Raw genomic sequence first — 20,158 nt, 5'->3', positions numbered from 1 at the left:
ACTTTTATTAACCCCAATCACCAGCTTTCTCCCCATAACCCCACAAACCCGTCTTCCCCGATACCTGTCCAGTTCTCTCTTAAAAGCTGTTATGGAATCGGACGTCACTGCCCTTTCGGGCGGATCATTCCAAATCCCAACAACTCGCTGAGTGAAAACATTTCTTCTAACCTCCCCTCTGCTTCTTTTGGTGATATCTTCAGACTGTGACCGCGGGTCACAGACACACCTACCAGCGGAAACAGCTTTCCCTATCTCGCCTGTCGAAACCTTTCATGATCTTGAAGACCTCTATCAGGTCCCCGCGTAACCTTCTCTGCTCTAATGGGAAAAGTCCTAACTTCTCCACTGTCCTCATAGCTAAGGTTCCCCATTCCTGGTATCATTCTCGTGAATCTCCTCTGCACCCTTTCCAGTGCCTTAATGTCCTTCCTGAGGTAATGTGCCCAGAACTGGACGCAGTACTCCAGCTGAGGCCTAACCAGTGTTTTGTACAGATTAACCATAACCCCTACTCTTATACTCTATGCCCTACTAATAAAGCTCAGTACACCAAATGCCTTTTTACTGCCCTATCTACCTGTCCCGATACCTTTAATGATTCGCTTACTTGAACACCCAGATCTCTCTGTACGTTCACCCCCTTAAGATTGAGCTCCAAGTCTATATTGCCTCCTATCATTCTTCCTACCTAAGTGTATCACCTCACACTTATCCACATTGAAACCCATCTGCCACATGTCAGCCCATTCCACCATTCTGTGTATGTCTGTCTGCAGTCCATCACAATCTTCTTCACTATTTACTACCCGACCTAACTTGGTATCATCTGCAAACTTGGAAATAGTGCTCCCTATGCCCAAGTCCAGATCATTAATATATATTAGAAAGAGCAGTGGTCCCAATACCGATCCCTGGGGGACACCGCTGCACACCTCCTTCCATTGCGAGAAACACCCATTAACCACCACCCTCTGCTTTCTGTCACTCAGTCAGTTCCTAATCCAAACGGCTACTGTCCCCTTAATACTGTGGGCCTCCAGTTTTTTTATTAACCTCTTATGCGGTACTGTGTCAAAAGCCTTTTTAAAATCCATGTAAATAATGTCCACCGCATTTCCCTCATCAACCCTCGCAGTCACCTCTTCAAAAAATTCTATTAGATTTGTTAGGCAAGATTTGCCTTTAACAAATCCATGTTGGGTCTCTAATTACCTCGTGTTCCTCTAAGTAGAGATTTATTCTGTCCCGGATTATGGTCTCCAGTAGTTTTCCTATTACCGAAGTTAGGCTGACTGGCCTGTAATTTCCGGGCTTGTCTTTCTGCCCCTTTTTGTAGAGTGGGGTAACATTAGCCACTCTCCAGTCTCTTGGCACCACTCCTGTGTCCAATGACGATTGAAATATAATGGCCAAAGCCTCCGCTATTTGAACCCGTATCTCCCACAGCAACCTTGGGTGAAACCCATCTGGTCCTGGTGACTTATCAATTTTGAGCCCAGTCAATCTTTTCAGAACTTCCTCTCTGTCTATAGTAATCTGATCTATGTCCTCTGCCCTCTCATCCAATACTGCGGCATTTGGGGCATCCGTTTCCGTTGTGAAGACAGATGCAAAGTACTCGTTCAGTACATCAGCCATCCCTCTGCCTCCACAACAAGATGGCCGTCATTGCCTTTGATTGGCCCCACCCTACCTTTAACTAACCTTTTTTCCTTTATGTGCTTATAAAATATTTTAGGATTCCCCGTTATGTTACCCGCTAACCTCTTCTCATGTCTGTCTTATCGCTCTTTTAAGGTCACTCCTGCATTCTCTATAATGCGCTTTGCTATCCTCAGTGTCTTGCATCCGCCAATTGTTGTACGCCATTTTCTTCTTTTTCATCCTAGACAGAATATCCCTGGCCATCCAGCCGGGCTTGGTTCTCGCACATTTCCCTTTTGTGGGAATATGTCTATTTAGACCCTGAGCTATTGTATCTTTGAAGATTTCCCATTGCTCATGAGTCGTGTTACCTGCCATTCTTACTTGCCAGTCCACCAACTCTCGGTCCCTCTTTAGCCCATCAAAATTAGCCCTTTTCCAGTCAAGCATTTTCACCCTTGACTGTACTTTGTCTTTGTTCATGAGTAATAATGAGTTTATAATACAGACATCCTGTGTCCCCGAGGTTACAGGAGGTGCTGTCTGCTTCATACACCTAAAATGGCGACTTCTGAGTTGTCAGGTCAGCACTGCCTTCCTCCCTGTGCTTGCACACTGAGAGCGTGCAGGAAGCCCCCCCTCACATCGCTTCCCAAAGGGAGTCAAGTGTTTGAGAATTTGTGAGAATGTAGTAAAAGATACATTTTAAATTTACTGAGAGAATTTAACTATGTCCTAATCTCGCAGGAGATTTCTGAAAGGTTAAACTCCTGGGATCCAAATGCAGATGTGAATTTGGATTATTAATATGTTTAGCAGCTAACAGAATATTATTAATGGGTTCAGTTCAAATTGTTCAGAGATGAGCATTGGGCTAACATCTTCCACTTGGGCTTCTCATTTCCATGCCATATATGTTTTGATAGGTGGACAGGCTGGAAGTCGTGAACAAGCGATATGTGAGAGTGGTGTTTGCCCCTGGAAAGTCACCCTTGGATGGGGTAAGTGTTTACAAAATGTTCAAAAATTATAGGAGTCCTGTAGTGTAGTGGTTGGAGTGCTCATCTCGCGAGCGAGGACGCAAGTTTGACTCCTGGGTGGGGCGAACCTTAGAGGCATTTAGAGTAAGGAAACTTGCCTGTTTACTCTAGCAGTAAATAGGAACCCGATTATTAGTCGATTGGCAGATCGCTTTCCGAGGTAATGGTTTGTGTTTCAACCTGGCTCAATGGTAGCGCTCTCGCTCTCGCTCTCTCCCCCACCCCCCCCTCTCTCTCCCTCTCTCTCACTAAAGAATAATAATAACAATAATAATAATCCTTGCATTTGATATAGCGCTTTTCAAGTCTTCGAGACATCTCAAAGCGCTTCACAGAATATGCTGTAAAGTGAATTGACTGTATATTTGTGGGCGAACGCGGCAGCCAATTGCGCACAGGAGTGTCCCACAAACAGTCATGGGTTGAAAATGACCAATTTATTATTGTTTTTGGTTTTGGAGGGATTATTATTAGGCTCTGTGTGGAGTAAGGAAATTTTCCCAAGGTTTCACCCTGACCTGCCTGGAATTGAACCCAGGTGTCTCGCTTGCAAAGCGAGTGCTCTAACCACTACAGGACTCTGAGCTACAGCTATAGGACTCCACTCAGGAGGTTGTGGGTTCAAGTCCCACGTCAGGACTTGGAATCACACAGTCTAAGCTGATGCTCCAATACAGCGCTGGGGGGAGGGGGGGCACTGTGGGGGGGGTGTGGGGGGCACTGTGGGAGGTGCCGTCCTTGGGAGGAGACGGTAACCCGAGGTCCCGTCTGCCTGTTCAGGTGGATGGTAAAGATCCCGCGGGGCTATTGGAAAAGAGAAGGGAGTTTCTCTCTCTCTCCCGGTGTCCTGGACAACAATCCCCCAAATAATATTGCCCACTCGCCCCACGGCTGTGTGTGGGCACTGCTGTGTGCAATTGGCTGACACATTTTGCCCACAAAACACACAGTCAGTCTACTTTACCATATATCCTGTGAAGCACTTTGAGATGTTTTGATGACATAATAAAACAGCATATCAAATGCAAGGATGATTATTATTATCGCTTCTCTTCACAGCAGTATGTGTGGTTTAATATTGGCAGCGTGGATACATTTGAGCGGAATCTGGAGACTGCGCAGCTGGAGCTGGGCATCGAGGGGGAAAGTCGGATTCCTGTGGTGTATTCTACGGAGAGCGATGGGTAAGGGATGTCTTTGTGTGTGTGTGTGGGCTGAGCTGCTGGAGAATAAACCAGTAGTGGGGGAAATTAAGTACAACCAGGGGGTAACGTTGAATTTGTACGAGATGTTGGTTACATCAATGTCAGAAGTTTTGTGTCCAGTTTTGAGCATTCAATCATACAAAAGAAATCCATCCTATCCAGTGGGTGCAGTGCAAATTAGACAATAACACATGACATTTACACAGGTTGGTATGGGATCAGCAGGTCACAGAGGTAGGAAGGAGTAAAGCTGTGGAGAGTCTTGCAGGCGAGGACGAGGATTTTGAACTCTCCTGTGGGGGGTGATTTGATATGATAGATAAAAAGAAACCACTTCTGATTGGAAATGTTTTTTCAAAACATTGTTAGAAAATGCTGTGCTTCACCATAAATGGATGCAAAATCCTGAGTCTAGCGAGCAGCAATTAAATGGGAATTGAATAAAAATATAATAACAATCCTTGTATTTGATACAGCGCCTTATCACATTGTTGAGACGTCTCAAAGCGCTTCACAGAATATACTGTAAAGGGAATTGACTGTGTATTTTGTTGGCAAAACACAGCAGCCAATTGTGCAAAGTAGAGTCCCACAAACAGTTGTGGATTGGGTGACCAAATTTTTTGGGGAAAGGATTATTACCCCCGGAAATTGATCCACCAATCGACTAACAACTGGGTTACTACTGACTGCTGGTAAACAGAGGCGCATGGCGTAAGGAAACTTGCCTAAGATTTTGCCCTGCCAGGAATCAAACCCAGGTCCTCTCACTTGCAAGATGCTAATTCTCTTCGGGAATCCCAATGGAAAGGATATGGGGAATGGGATTCAAGAGAATGGTTCCAGTGGGAGAGCTAGCTCCAGCCTGGACCTGACAGTCTAAATGGCCTCTTTTTGTAATGTAATCTGTCATGATTTTTAATTCTGCGAATATGAACACCAGATGGCAATCTTGTAAACCGAATCCTAACCAAATGTCCTTTGGATGAGACGTTAAACCGAGGTCCCGTCTGCCTGTTCAGGCGGATGGTAAAGATCCCGCGGGGCTATTAGAAAAGAGAAGGGAGTTTCTCTCTCCCGGTGTCCTGGACAACAATCCCCCAAATAATATTGCCCACTCGCTCCATGGCTGTTTGTGGGGATGCTGCTGTGTGCAATTGGCTGACACATTTTGCCCACAAAATACAGTCAGTCTACACACACCAAATATACTTTACAGTGTATCCTGTGAAGCGCTTTGTGATGTCTCAACAATGTGATAAGGCGCTATTTCAAATGCAAGGATTATTATTAAATCCGGGGTCCACCAAACCTTTTGACTTTTTCCCTGTTTAAGTTTTTTTAAGTTAGCCTTTTTATAATAAATCTAGATTAATAAATTGTTTGCTATTAATACAGTAAATTTGAAAAATCTTTTACATTCTGCACAAAGCTTTGTGAACCGATCACCCCTATCCTTGCCCAGCTCCCCATCCCTCCACCCTCCTTCACACCCCTCTCCCACTGCCCGGCCCTCCATCCCCCCCCCAGCTCCCCATCCCTCAGAGGATACAGTTCAAAATCCTTGTCCTCTCCTTCAAAGCCCTCCATGGCCTTGCTCTTCCTTATCTCTGCGATCTATTAAACCTCACTAACCTACGTACTCCCTCAGCTCTACAGACTCTGACCCACACCACGTCCACTCCCCTGCCTGTTCCACCATCGGGGGGTGGGCCTTTAGCCTCTCTGTTCTCACCCTCCGAAACTCCATCCCGAAGCCCCTCTCCCTCTCTTGCCTCCTTCAAGGACCATTTGAAGACCCTCCTTTTTGACCGTGCCATCGGTCATCTTCCCCCCTCCACCCTCGCCCCGCCCTCCACCCCCCGGCCGGCCCTCCACCCTCCACCTCCCTCCCCGCCCTCCACCTCCATCCCCCAGCCGGCCCTCCAGCCCTCTCTGATCTCAACCCACAGCTTGGGTGCAAACTTTTCATTGTCCAGCCCTTGTGACATCCTCCTGACGTGAAAGGCTGTATAGATGTAATCTGTTGTTGTTGTTGATTTGAAGTGTTTCTGCCCCAGCTCGTTCCTGCTGAGCATGCTGCCAACTATCCTGATCATTGGGTTCCTGCTGCTGACGCTGCGGAGGGGATCAGCGGGAGTCGGGCGATCAGGTCGGGGCATGGGGGGGCTGTTCAGCGTAGGAGAGACCACAGCCAAGGTCCTGAAGGACGAGATTGATGTGAAGTTCAAGGATGTGGCTGGATGTGAGGAAGCCAAGCTGGAAATCATGGAATTCGTCAACTTTCTCAAAAATCCAAAGCAGTATCAAGAACTGGGAGCAAAAATCCCAAAGGTCAGCTGTGATTTCCTGGGTTCAATTCTAACTTTGTGGTAATGTGGAGTCCCCATAGTGTAGTGGTTAGAGCCCTCGCCTCGCAAGTGAGAGGATCTGGGTTCAATTCTCGGTCAGGGCGAAACCCTAGGCAAGTTTCCTTTCTCCACATGACTGTTTACCAGCAGTAAATAGGAACCCTGTTATTAGTCGATTGACGGATCACTTTCCAGAGGTAATAATCCCTCCCCCACATAAAAAATAATAATGTCTCGGTGACATGAAAGGCGCTTTTCCGAATGCAAGGTTTATTATTATTATTACTGTTTTAACTATGAAAGAAATTATCTCTTCTGTGTAAAGGATGTGTCCAACTAATTATCTCTGTACATAAGGGCCAACTGGAATAGCCCGGAGTTTTTTTGTTTGAATGTTTCACTTCAGCCGCAGCTCACCAATGAGAAGGTGAAATGTTTTGGAAGCGCGATAAACAGTGCAGATTGGCGTGGTTTGTCAGTGCTTCTGTTGTGTTCACAGATAACTACTGTAACATCAGATCGATATGGATCAAGCTGCCTTATATAGTGTTTTGCTTGTTCTAACGTCCAGGTGAAGCAAATTATTACTATTCAGGGTTTCACTTTGTTGCGTTTACTTTCTTATTTTTACAATCTTATCCCATTATCACATCCGGGCACATTATCATTCCAACTCCCCACTTGTCAGCTCCCCAACTCTTCCCTCCACAAGCTGCAGATCATCCAGAATTCTGCAGCTCGTGTCCTCTCCCGCACCAGGCTCCGTGACCCCATCACCCCCACCCTCTCCCGGCTCCACAGGCTCTCCATCCCTCAGAGGATAGAATTCAAACTCCTTGTCCTCACTTTCAAGGCCATCCCTGGCCTCAATTCTCCCTACCTCTATGACCTACTAGCCCCATATCAACCTGTCCACTCCCTCCGCTCAGCATGCTCCGGCCTGCTCCACATCCCCTGCCCCACTATCGGCGGTCAGGCCTTCAGCTTTTCTACACCAACTCTCTGAAACTCCATCCTGGAGTCTCGCCCCCTCCGTCAAGGTCGTCTCAAGACCTTTTCCTTTGACCAAGCCTTTGGTGATTATCCCACCTCACCCCGCCTGGCTGCAGGGGCAAGCTGTGAAAGTCCTCCCGATATGGAAGGAGCTGTACACTACTAATAATTAATAATAATAATAATCCTTGCATTTGATATAGCTTCTTATCATGTCTTTGAGACGTCTCAAAGCGCTTCACAGGATACATTGTAAACTGGATTGACTTATTTTATGGGTGAAACGCAGTAGCCAATTATATAAATATAATGAATATAATATAAATGCAGTTTGTTTTTATTTACTCACTAATGTATCTCTACATTCTGAAAAAGTCTGGGTATTATTTTTACAGGGAGCTATTCTCACGGGTCCTCCAGGCACTGGGAAGACCTTGCTAGCAAAAGCGACGGCAGGAGAGGCTAACGTTCCTTTCATCACCGTCAATGGCTCTGAATTTTTGGAGATGTTTGTTGGAGTGGGTCCCGCAAGGGTAAGCTTCTGTTCCACACTATGTTAGTTCCTACATCGCATAAGCTGGGCTCCATTTTGGTTTGCCCAACTGAGTGTCTTGACACACACGGAAACCCGTCACCGTGACCGGCCGGGTGTCTGACACACACGGAAACCCGTCACCGTGACCAGCCGGGTGTCTGACACCCACAGAAACCCGTCACCGTGACCAGCCGGGTGTCTGACACCCACGGAAACCCGTCACCGTGACCAGCCGGGTGTCTGACACCCACGGAAACCCGTCACTGTGACCAGCCGGGTGTCTGACACCCACGGAAACCCGTCACCGTGACCAGTCGGGGGTCTGACACCCACGGAAACCCGTCACCGTGACCAGCCGGGTGTCTGACACACACGGAAACCCGTCACCGTGACCAGCCGGGTGTCTGACACACACGGAAACCCGTCACCGTGACCAGTCGGGTGTCTGACACCCACGGAAACCCGTCACCGTGATCAGCCGGGTGTCTGACACACAGGAAACCCGTCACCGTGACCAGCCGGGTGTCTGACACCCACGGAAACCCGTCACCTGCTCAACAGTCTCCAAACCCAACTGAGAATTCCCCACATTGCCCCCACACATGGAAATCCCAGAGAGAGATTGTTGGAATGGAATGCACTCTCTCTCTCTCTCTCTCACTGGAGAGACACATCCTGTTTACCTAATTCCGGAGAGTATTAGGCGCAGGTTGGCGAGAGCCAAGGCTTGGGCGGAGTCCAGGGTGTGTGTTGGGGTAACTGCTGGAGGAGGCAAGGGAGGGGGTGAGGCGAAGGGACTGTGGAACGGAGTTCCAAACTGTGGAGAGTCTGATGGAGGGTCAGGTCGAACGGGGGAAGTGGAGCAGGCCGGAGCCCGCTGAGCGGAAGGAGCGGACATATGGGGTCAGCAGGTCACAGAGGTCGGGAGGAGCGAGGCCGTGGAGGGCTTTATAGGCGACGGTGAGAGTTTTGAACTCTAAATGTAATAACTTCAATAAATGTAAACTTTGTGCACCTCTAATGTAACGCTTGCTCTCTCTCTCTCTCTGTCTGTCTGTGTCTGTCTGTCTGTCTGTCTGTCTGTCTGTCTGTCTCTGTCTCTCTCTCTCTCTCTTTCTCTCTCTCTAGGTCCGTGACTTGTTTGTAATGGCTCGTAAAAACGCTCCTTGCATCCTTTTCATCGACGAGATTGATGCGGTTGGAAGGAAAAGGGGCCGGGGTAATTTTGGAGGGCAGAGCGAGCAGGAGAACACACTCAATCAGCTGCTGGTGGAGATGGACGGTAAGAATCCTGCAGTAACTAGTCATGACTTTGGCAAATGAGCTATTATTGTGTATAGTAATCCAGCTATCAGGGTGTGGCGATACATGCCTCAGGAGCCACAGCAACAAGAATGTTATTTCTGGAGAGAATTTCACACTGCACACAGCTAGCTTTCAATCCAGCTTTTACCCTCGTCGAAAGTCTCCAGTGACTTTCTATCTGCAATCAAGGCTGCCTCTGCCTCTGTCATGGTAACTCAATGAGGCAGCCAGCCAGAATATTTATTGTGGTATGTTTGGCAGATCAAAAGCAATACCCTCACAAATGGAACCCAGTCAAGAATTTAGCACACGTTCTGTTGACCAGGATTATTATTATTATTATTATTACCTCCTCTCTCGCACCGGGCTCCCACGAATCCATCACCCACATTAGTTTATTGCTAGAAGTAGAAAACCTGGCAATATTATTTGATTTGATGTGCCTGAGCTTTGCATTTCATTAAAATCTGTTTGACATCTTTAGATTTTGGAGTGCAGTCCTGTAGCTCAGGGGTTACAGCATTCCCCTCACAAATGAGAGAACCTGGGTTCAATTCCCAGGCAGCGCGTAACCTTAAGCACGTTTCCTTATCCCACACCCCTCTGTTTACCAGCAGTGAGTAGGGACCTAGTTGTTAGTCAATTAGCGGATCACTTTTCCAGGGTTAATGATCCCTTCAAAATAAATAGATAATAATAATAATTTAATCACTCAAAGCACGACTTGTTTGTGGTAATTGCCCACAAAATATACAGTCAATTCACTTCACAGTATATCCTGTGAAGCGCTTTGAGATGTCTCGAAGACTTGATAAGGCGCTGTATCAAATGCCGAGATTATTATTATCCAAACAGATGGCTTTAAACACGAACTGGTTAGATTGTGTGAAACAGTAACAATTCCTCATCCATCTGATCATTGAAGTAACAGTAGACAAATATGGAAATAAAGTATTTGAGCAGCAGATCTGCAGGATTCAGTGGAGATTCCAACGCTTCCCAGTCTCTTATGTTCATAGTGCAATCCTAATGATAGCGCTGGAAAGCAATGAGGCACACAGCCCTGTGACTCTGGGAGTTACTGTAAGATTTAGTCAAGTCCTAGTATTACATTCTCTATAACAAATTAACATTTCAGGTCGATGACCTTTCATCAGAACTGGTTACGTTAACTCACTTTCCTCTCTCCACAGATGTTGCCTGACCTGCTGCGTGTTCCCAGTGACTTCTGTGTTTATTTCAGATTTCCAGCATCTGAAGTGTTTTGCCTTTTGTTTAAATTTTCTATTGTTGTTGCAGGATTCAACACTGCAACAAACGTGGTGGTCTTGGCTGGCACCAACAGACCAGATATCCTGGATCCTGCGCTGCTGAGGCCTGGGCGCTTTGACAGACAGATTTTCATTGGTAAATTAATCCGGGGTCGGTGTCTTCTAGGGGAGGGAATAGGAAATAACTACAACAGAGCCCCTGCTGGCCTAACCATTCACCCAAATAACTGCACCACAAGGCTTCCTTCTCGGTCATGTGTTTTTATATTGTTTAAAACGTTTGGAGTCACAGAGTAATGATTAATGGTATTGCTCAGAGCGCTCGCCTCGCAAACGAAAGGATCCAGTTCGATTCCTGGCAGGGTAACTCCTTAGGCAAGTTTATTACTCCACACTCCTCTGTTCACCAGCAGAAAGTAAGAATCCAGTTAGTCGATTGGCGGATCACTTTCCGTTGGGTAATAATCACATAGATAGATGGATAGATAGACAGATAGACGTACGCACTCTGCTGTGTGCAATTGGCTGCGCGTTTTGCCCACAAAGTATACAGTCAATTCACTTTACAGTCTATTGTGTGAAGCACTTAGAAATTTTTAAATTTGAGAATGTAGAAATGTAGACTTAAACCGTGACCTCATGAGCACTTACCAGCTGCAGTGAATTGCACAAGCGCAGTGTAGATTAATGCTTGAATCAGATTTTCTACGACTTGTGCAGTTTGCCTGCAACTTGGACTTTGCATAAATCATATGAAATGTTATGGTCCCGACTGATATGACTTGTGAGTTTTACTGCATAACATTTTAATTTCACCCCTTTTTATACAGGGCCACCTGACATTAAAGGAAGAGCGTCTATTTTTAAAGTTCACCTCAGACCCTTGAGATTGGAAACCTCTATTAAAAAGGATAATTTGGCAAGAAAAATGGCAGCTTTGACTCCTGGCTTTACAGGTATGTAAGTGTCTGTGGTTCTGTCAAAAGCAAGATGCAGTGAAAATAGTCAAAACATAAAGATATTCCCCCTGGTGTTGATATAACTTTAAGTTCTGTTCATCCTCCATGTACAATGGCGCTTATTTCAGTTTGTGGATCATTTGCTAAACATATTCACTAAAAATTGAAGAAATTATGGTTGTTTGATTTCACTCTTTCATTCTAGTAGTGGAGTCCTGTAGCTCAGTGGTTAGAGAGGACCCGCGTTTGATTCCCGGGCAGGGGGTGAAACCTTACTCTACGCACCTCAGTTTACCAGTAGTGAGTAGGAACCCGGTTGTTAGTTGCTTTCCAGCAATAATATAGTCTTAAAAAAATAATAATAACCTGACCACTCAATCCACGACTGATTGTGCACCATTGGCTGCCGGGTTTCACCCACAAAATACAAAATTAATTCACTTTACAGTATATCCTGTGAGATGTCTTGACATTGTGATAAGGCACTGTATCAGATGCAGGGATTATTATTATTATATTAAATACACCAGCCCGGAGAACTCTCCAAGGCAGCCCAAACACTGGATAAACTCGTCAGGCTGAAGTGTTGTACATTCTCCTCCTGCCTATCTTTGTCATGTTGGTGGCCTGGCTTTCTGTTTATCTGCCCCCACTCTCTGAAACTCCATCCCTGAAACCCTCCGACTGGCTCCCTCCCTCCTTCACCTGGTTCAAGGTCCTTCTCTTTGACCGCTCTTTTGATCATCTCCCCACCCCGACGTGAAAGACTCTGTATATATGTAAGTAAGTTATTCTTGTCATCACCATCAAGATCCCAGTTGTTATAATAGCTCAGGTGGATGGTAAAGATCCCGCGGGGCTATTGGAAAAGAGAAGGGAGTTTCTCTCTCTCTCCCGGTGTCCTGGACAACAATCCCCCAAATAATATTGCCCACTCGCCCCACGGCTGTGTGTGGGGCACTGCTGTGTGCAATTGGCAGCCGTGTTTTGGCCAAAAAATATACAATCACTACACTTTACAGTAAATCTTGTGAAGCGCTTTGAGACGTCTCGAAGACATGATATTGCACTGTATCAATCAACGATTATCAACTATAGAATCACATTCAGGCTCAACTACACTGCGTCCCTGCTTGTCGGCCTCCCCAACCCTTCCTCTACAAGCTTCAGATGATTCAGTGACAAAATACACAGTCAATCACATTGTATCCTGTAAAGCGCTTTGAAATGTCTCGACGACATGATGAGGTGCTATATCACACGTAAGGATTGTTATAAGTGTAGGACAGAGTCACTGTGTACATTTTCTTTTGCTGTCAGAGCTCTGAGGCGTTTTATGAATAAGATTTGTACGTCACCATACAATTGTTTAATATGGAAATAAAACTGAAGGTAAACTTGCCAGCAAGACGTGTTTTGTTGGATGGATTGCAGAATGTCTATACTGTACATGGTATAAACAGCCAGGTCACAAGGTTATAATTGTGTGGTCCTGTGCCCCACGTATAACAACCACTATAATTATCTTTTATTTTTATATAAACAAATGCCAAGTTTTGTGCCTGTGTTGAAGTTAACAAGCTGTAGCTCAGTGGTTAGAGCACTCGCTGCACAAGCGAGAGGACCCAGGTTTGATTCCCGGGCAGGGCAAAATGTTGGGCAAGTTTCCTTACTTCACACGCCTCTGTTTACTCAGCAATAAGTAGGAACCTAGTTATTAGTCAATTAGGGAATTGTTTTTTCATGGATGATCAGCTCCACTGACTCCCCATCACCCAGAGGATAGAATCCCAAATCCTTGTCCTTGATTTCAAAGCCCTCCATAGCCATTACATTTACACAGCGCCTTTCACGTCGGGAGGACATCCCAAGGCACTGAACAGACAAGGATTTTCACCCAAGCTGTGAGCTGGAGTCAAGATAGGTGGAAGGCAGCAGGGGTGGAGATGGGAAGATGACCAAAGGCCTGGTCAAAGAGGAGGGTCTTGAGACGGGCCTTGAAGGAGGCAAGGGAGGGAGTGAGCGGGATGAACTGTGAGATAGAATGCCAGAGGGTGCTGGAAGGGCCGACCAGTCACTGGGGGCAGGGAATCCTCCCCCTCAGCTCCTGTTAACTCTGCAGCCAAAGCCCTAATGGGGAGGGGGGTCCTCGCTGGACAAGCAGTGGGAAAGCTACCAGACAGTGATATCAATGGCCGAGCTGTGTGGGTTTAGCGGGTTACACTCCAGCAGTTACCCCAACACACACTCTGGCCCCCCAAACCTTGGCTCTTGCCAACCTGCGCCTAATACTCTCCGGAATTAGGTAAACAGGATGTGTCCCTCCAGGGGGGGAGAGAGAGAGAGCGCATTCCATTCCAACGATCTCTCTCTGGGATTTCCAGGTGTGGGGGCAATGTGGGGAATCTCAGTTGGGTTTGGAGACTCTTAAGCAGATGATGGGTTTCCACACGTGTCAGACACCTGGCTGACCCCCCCACCCCACTAAAAAAAAACTGGAGCCCAACTGAGGCAGTGTAGGAACTAAGGAGTTCAGATTGGGAAGGACATGAGGAGACAGTTTTTGATTGCTTGTGGTAGTGAAGCACTGAATTGAGCGACGTGTCTCAGTAGAGATGTCTTGACAAATTTGTCAGACAAAGTCACGTGAGATTCCTCCAGACAAGCAAATGGATCCTTGTCTTCAAAAGGTTTAAAGTGTAATATCTGGCTGTCATGGTTGCTGCGGTTTGTCTCTTGATTAAACACAGAGGAGTCTCTGCCAATGGACATGGACTTTGCGCTGTTAGCCTGGGAACACAGTTGTTGGAAGTGAAGCATATTTTAATCCTCTCCTCAACCTTCTCATGTGTGTTTCCCCTCTGCAGGAGCTGACATTGCAAATGTATGCAACGAAGCTGCTTTAATTGCTGCCAGGCACCTTTGTGATTCCATTATACAGAAACATTTTGAACAGGCTATTGAGCGGGTAATTGGAGGTAAGAATACCAATGTTTTATTGTGAATAAGCTATGAATACCGATGTTTTATTGTGGAGTCGTGTAGCTCAGTGGTTAGAGCGCTTGCCTCACAAGCCAGAGAACCTGGGTTTAATTCCCGGGCAGGGCGAAACTGTAGGCAACACGTGCCTCTGTTTATCCTGTAGTGAGTAGAAACCCGGTTGTTAGTTGATCGGTGGATCGCTCTCCGGGGGTAATAATCCCTCCATAGTTTAAACAAAATGAAAACATTTGGTCACTCAATCCACGACTGTTTGTGGGGACATCGCTGTGCGCAATTGGCTGTATTTTGGCCCTCAAAATACATGTCACTACACTTTACCATATATCCTGTGAAGAGCTTTGAGACATCTTGACAATGTGATAAGGTGATCAAATCCCAGGATTATTATTATTTCATTTTGGGGGGAGTTTGTAGCGTGGAAAGTTATTTTTCTAAAGTGGGTTTGAGCTTATTTATTTTGCTTTCAGCCACTACACCCCGAAACTCTGGAACTCTCTCCCTCAATCTCTCCTCCTGGCCCCCTCCTTCCGTCTTCAGACCTTCCTCTTCGACCGTGCCTTCAGCTCCCCTCTCGACTCTCTACCCCCTCCTCGCTCCCTCCCCTCACCCTGACCATTATCCCCCCTGCTGGGGTCCCAACCCAACTGTCCAACGCCTTGGGACTTCCTCCTGACGTGAAAGGTGCTCTATAAATGTAATCATGTTGTTGTGGCTGTTGACCTCAAGCTCCACCAGTGCTCTGTGACACTGCCCTGCGTGAGGGGCGCCAGAGAAATGCAAGTTGTGTTGTTAACTCCCGTACTTCATTACTTACCCTCCATCCTCACTTCCTCCTTAATCCAGGGCTGGAGAAGAAAACTCAGATCCTGCAGCCGGGAGAGAAGAAGACAGTGGCTTATCACGAGGCTGGACACGCAGTGTCCGGCTGGTACCTCGAGCATGCAGACCCCCTGCTAAAGGTCAGCCTGTCAATCACTTCAGTCCACCATTGTGGGGGGGGGGGGGGAACACTGTGCACCACTGTGGGGAGGGACACTGTGCACCATTGGCTGCTGTGTTTCACCCATAAAATGGCTTCTGTGAAGCGCTTTGGGACGTCTGAACGACATCAGGCGCGATATTAAATGCTAGGATTCCAGCGCATTGGCCGTCCTGACGTGGAAGTCGGTGTTACAGCTGTAATTTATTGTTGCTGTTGAACACAGGAACCTGATCCAGTCCTTGGGGCTCAGCTCGGCTCAGTTGGCAACACCTTCTCCCAACCATTAATCATGGCCTAGGTTTGAAAGCACCGAGAGAGACAACGCTGTCTTTCAGATGAAACGTTAACCTGATGTCCCGTCTGCCTGTTCAGGTGGACGTTTAAAGATCCCACAATACTATTGGAGTCTCGTAGTGTAGTGGTTAGTGCACTCGCCTCGCAAGCTGGGTTCAAATCCTGGGCAGGGCATAACTTTAGGCAAGTTTCCTTACTCCTCACACACGCCTCTGTTTACCAGCAGTCAGTAGGAACCTGGTTGTTAGTCGATGGGCGGATCGCTTTCCGGCGGATAATATCATCAAACATAAATAAATCAATAAATAATAATTTGGTCACTCAGTCCACGCCTGTTTGCGGGACCCTCATTGCTGTGCATCATCGACTGCCGCGTTTCACCCACAATATTCAACTCACTTTACACTTTACTCACTTTACTGTGAAGCGCTTAGAGACGTCTCGATGATGTGATCAGGCGCTTGATCAAATGAAGGATTATTATTACTCACTGGGCTTGGACCCGAGCTGTTCAGCAATCTGAGAGCTTGTTGCTTTGCGTCAGGTCTCCATCATCCCTCGTGGGAAAGGCCTGGGATATGCTCAGTACCTGCCTAAAGAGCAGTATCTCTACACCAAAGAGCAGCTTCTTGATCGCATGTGTATGACACTGGGCGGACGCGTCTCAGAACAAATCTTTTTTGGCAAAATAACCACCGGAGCTCACGACGACTTGAAGAAGGTTACGCAGAGCGCATACGCACAGGTCCGTCCCTTCATTTTGATTATATCTGTTTTAATGTGAAAGGCGCTATCCAAGTGTAAGTTGTTGTTGTTGTGATTTGCCTTATTCCATTGTACACTTAACTTACATTATGTAAGGGAGGGGGTGAGGCGGAGGGGCTCCAGGATGGAGCAGAGAAGCTGAAGGCCTGACCGATGGTGGTGGAGCGGGCAGGGCTGGGGATGTGGAGCTGGGCAATGCCTGCCGAGTGCAGGCCGCAGACGGGTTTAGCAGGTCACAGAGGTAGGGAAGAGCAAGGCCATGGAGTGAGGACGAGGATCTTGAACTCAATCCTCTGGGGGACGGGAGCCAGTGAAGCCGGGCGAGCCTGGGCGAAGCATTGGGAACTCTGGTGAGCCGGGAGTTAGCAGAGTCGAGCCAGGATGTAATGAACATGTGGATAAGGGTTTCCTCAGCCTGAGTGGAGAGATAGTGGCGACATTGCAGAGATGGGGAAGGCAGAATGGATTATGGCACAGGTGTGAGGTTTAAAAGATAGTTGAGAGTCAAACAAGACGACCAGGTTTGCGGACTGGCTCAGCGAGGTGGATAATGATGCTGTCAGCTCCTGAGGTGAGGCGCTGACGGGAGCCAAGCAAGAGGGCTTCGGTCTTGTGGACATTCAACATAGCCCATAACCTGGGAATCGGCCTTCACTGAGAGTGAAAGGCCAAATGGTATTTGGTGCCTTCATTTCATCTCGGGTATGAAATGCCGTCAGTGCCTGGGGACGTCCTCCTGACGTGAGGGGCCTGTACACATGGAATCTTGTTGTTGTGGTTTTGTGCTCAGGTGATTCAGTCTGTGAAAAGTGCTGAATAAATCTCATCTCTTGTTGTTTGTTGTTGCTCCGCTGATGCCCATCAATGTCTCTGCTCCCAGTCGGCGACGTCAACCACAGAAATGGGGTTAACAGCCAGATGTATGTGGAGGCGCCCATCCCCCCAGCCCAAATCCAGCGCTTTGGGATGTCCCCCGGTGTGAAAGGCGCTACGTAAATGTCAGTTGTTGTTGGGTAATGAAATGCTGTTGTCCTGTTGCCCGCTCTCGGCAGATTGTCCAGTTTGGCATGAATGAGAAGGTGGGCCAGGTGTCCTTTGATCTCCCTCGTCAGGGAGAGATGGCGTTAGAGAAGCCGTACAGCGAGGCCACAGCACGGCTGATAGACGAGGAAGTTAGAACACTCATCAACATGGCCTACGAGAAAACCCTGACACTGCTCACAGAGAAGAGATCAGATGTACAGAAGGTCACAGCATAATGTTATTCTAACCCCCTTTATACACACACCACACACACACCATACACACACACATCATACACACAGACACCACACACACCATACACACACCACACACACCACACACACACACACCACACACATCATACACACACACACCACACACACACACACACCACACACACACCATACACACACACATCATACACACAGACACCACACACACCATACACACACCACACACACCACACACACACACACCACACACATCATACACACACACACACACCACACACACACCATACGCACATCATACGCACAGACACTACACACACATCATACAACACACACCACACCATACACACATCATACGCACAGACACCACACACACCATACACACACACCACACACACACCATACACACACACCACACACATCATACACACAGACAACACACACCACACACACACCATACACACACACCACACACATCATACACACAGACACCACACACACACACACATTATACACACACAAACCACACACACACAACATACACACAGATACCACACACACCACACACACACACCGTACACACACACACCGTACACACACACACACCATACACACCCACCACACACATCATACACACACACACCATACACACAGACACCATACACACCATACACTACACACACAAACCCTACCACTCCTCACAGAGAAGAGATCAGATGTTCAGAAGGTCACAACGTAATGTTATTCTAACCCCCTATATACACACCACACACACACCCACACACACACACCATGCACACACAAACACCACTCTCACACACACCACCCCACACACACAAACACAATCATTTATAATAATAAACAGGTGTGTGGAGGTGTCCGATCGACGTGATAAGGCTGCTGTGTATCAAATACAGTTATTATATACAGTAAAACAAAACAAACAATAATATGCACTGAGTTTCCCCTGATCCTAACCATGAGTTGGGTTCCGTTTGTGTTCTGTTGTGGATTGCAGGTTGCTGTGCGATTGTTAGAGAAAGAGGTGCTGGACAAGGCTGACTTGCTGGAGCTGTTGGGACCGAGGCCATTTGCTGAAAAATCTACTTACGAGGAGTTTGTGGAGGGGACGGGAAGCCTGGAGGAGGACACGTCACTTCCCGAGGGTCTCAAGGACTGGAACAAGGATCGCGGGAAGGATAAAGAGTCGACGGACGAGCAGATCGCCAGACACGTCACAGGAGGGATGCCCTTCTGATGGCTCTGCACTTGTTCAGCAATCTGACTTGTTCTGAGCTTTGGAAAGTCCACTTCCATCTGTCCGGCTGAAGAGTTTGAACAGCCTCGAGGAATGGTCAGCTGGAGCTGCCCCCTATCACCCCGGCTCTGCCCAGCACTCAGTCCTGTTGGGGCCATTTTTGCTCCCATCGCAAGCGAGTTTGTTTTAACGTTCATTAAGCTGATGAGCTTTGTTTTGTGTTGTTGAGAGTGAGTAACTTTGATCACTTCCACATTACAGCGGAGATGACTTTACATCCTGTACACGTCAAGTGTTTATAGAAACAGCAGCTTTGCCTTACACCTGAATGTGGGGATACAATACACTAAGAAAGCAGGAGATGATGTCTGAGATTGACATAAATGCATGTACACAAATTTCAGTAAACTGCGATCTATAAGGTCTGCCGTCAGCCCTTCAGAATCCGATTAAGACTTGAATGTAATTAAGTTTTGTTTATTGTGTAAATAATGTTCAATTTTGGAACTTCATGAAGTGTACAAAAATAAAAGGTGAAATATTGTACTTTTTTTTCATTTCATGTGCTTAATTTAACTAAAAAGAGAATTTCATAGTATTTTAAGTATGGCATTATCGTATAATAATAATAATAATAATAATAATAATAATCCTGGCATCTTCGAGACGTCTCAAAGCGCTTCACAGGCGACGGTGTAGAGTGAATTGACTCTATGTTTTGTGGCCAAAACGCGGCAGTCGATTGCACACACACTTATTGAGTGACCACATTATTATTATAATAATCTTTGCATTTGCTTTATTATTTTATTATTTTGCATAATTATGTAAAATATGTGGTAGACCTAAGAATTAACATACCTCCCCCTCCCCGGCCCCTCCCACTCCACTCCCTGGCCCCTCCCCCTCCCCTGGCTCCTCCCCCAGCTCCTCCTCTGGCCCCTCCCACTCCACTCCCCGGCACCTCCCCCTCCCCTGGCTCCTCCCCCAGCTCCTCCCCTGGCCCCTCCCCCTCCACTCCCCGGTCCCTCCACTAGCTCCTCCCCCTCCCCCCAGCTCCTCCCCTGGCCCCTCCCCCTCCACTCCCCGGCCCCTCCCCCTCCACTGGCTCCTCCCCCTGCCCCCAGCTCCTCCCTTGGCCCCACCCACTCCATGGCCCCTGGCTCCTCCCCCTCCCCTGGCCCCACCCACTCCCCTGGCTCCTCCCCAGCCCCTCCCCTGCCCCCCCGCCCCCTCGCCTGCCCCCCCTCCCCTGGCCCCTCCCCCTGGCTCGGCCCCGGGATCCATTACTGTGAAG

At 47.4% G+C, this 20,158-nt stretch overlaps 1 protein-coding gene across 2 annotated transcripts in view; it reads left to right on the top strand.

Moving 5' to 3' along the window:
* The window catches only part of afg3l2 (AFG3-like AAA ATPase 2), a 35,327-nt gene extending 15,915 nt beyond the window's left edge, over positions 1–19,412 (top strand). The window contains exons 6-17 of one of the 2 annotated variants that reach the window (XM_042332061.1): positions 2,574–2,648; positions 3,750–3,871; positions 5,953–6,226; positions 7,632–7,769; positions 8,900–9,053; positions 10,376–10,483; positions 11,178–11,303; positions 14,174–14,284; positions 15,153–15,268; positions 16,130–16,330; positions 17,403–17,597; positions 18,622–19,412. In XM_042332061.1, the coding sequence (XP_042187995.1) occupies positions 2,574–2,648; positions 3,750–3,871; positions 5,953–6,226; positions 7,632–7,769; positions 8,900–9,053; positions 10,376–10,483; positions 11,178–11,303; positions 14,174–14,284; positions 15,153–15,268; positions 16,130–16,330; positions 17,403–17,597; positions 18,622–18,861 (1,860 nt within the window). In that variant the 3' untranslated portion in view covers positions 18,862–19,412. Of the gene's footprint in view, positions 1–2,573; positions 2,649–3,746; positions 3,872–5,952; positions 6,227–7,631; positions 7,770–8,899; positions 9,054–10,375; positions 10,484–11,177; positions 11,304–14,173; positions 14,285–15,152; positions 15,269–16,129; positions 16,331–17,402; positions 17,598–18,621 lie in introns of both variants that reach the window. The other variant, XM_042332060.1, reaches the window with a different exon arrangement.
* The last annotated feature ends 746 nt before the right edge of the window (positions 19,413–20,158 follow it).

This window comes from Callorhinchus milii, unplaced genomic scaffold (assembly GCF_018977255.1).
Source record: "Callorhinchus milii isolate IMCB2004 unplaced genomic scaffold, IMCB_Cmil_1.0 Scaffold2, whole genome shotgun sequence".
NCBI lineage: Eukaryota > Metazoa > Chordata > Chondrichthyes > Chimaeriformes > Callorhinchidae > Callorhinchus > Callorhinchus milii.
Note: the sequence above shows the minus strand (reverse complement) of the source record. Positions and strands in the feature narration are given on the sequence as shown.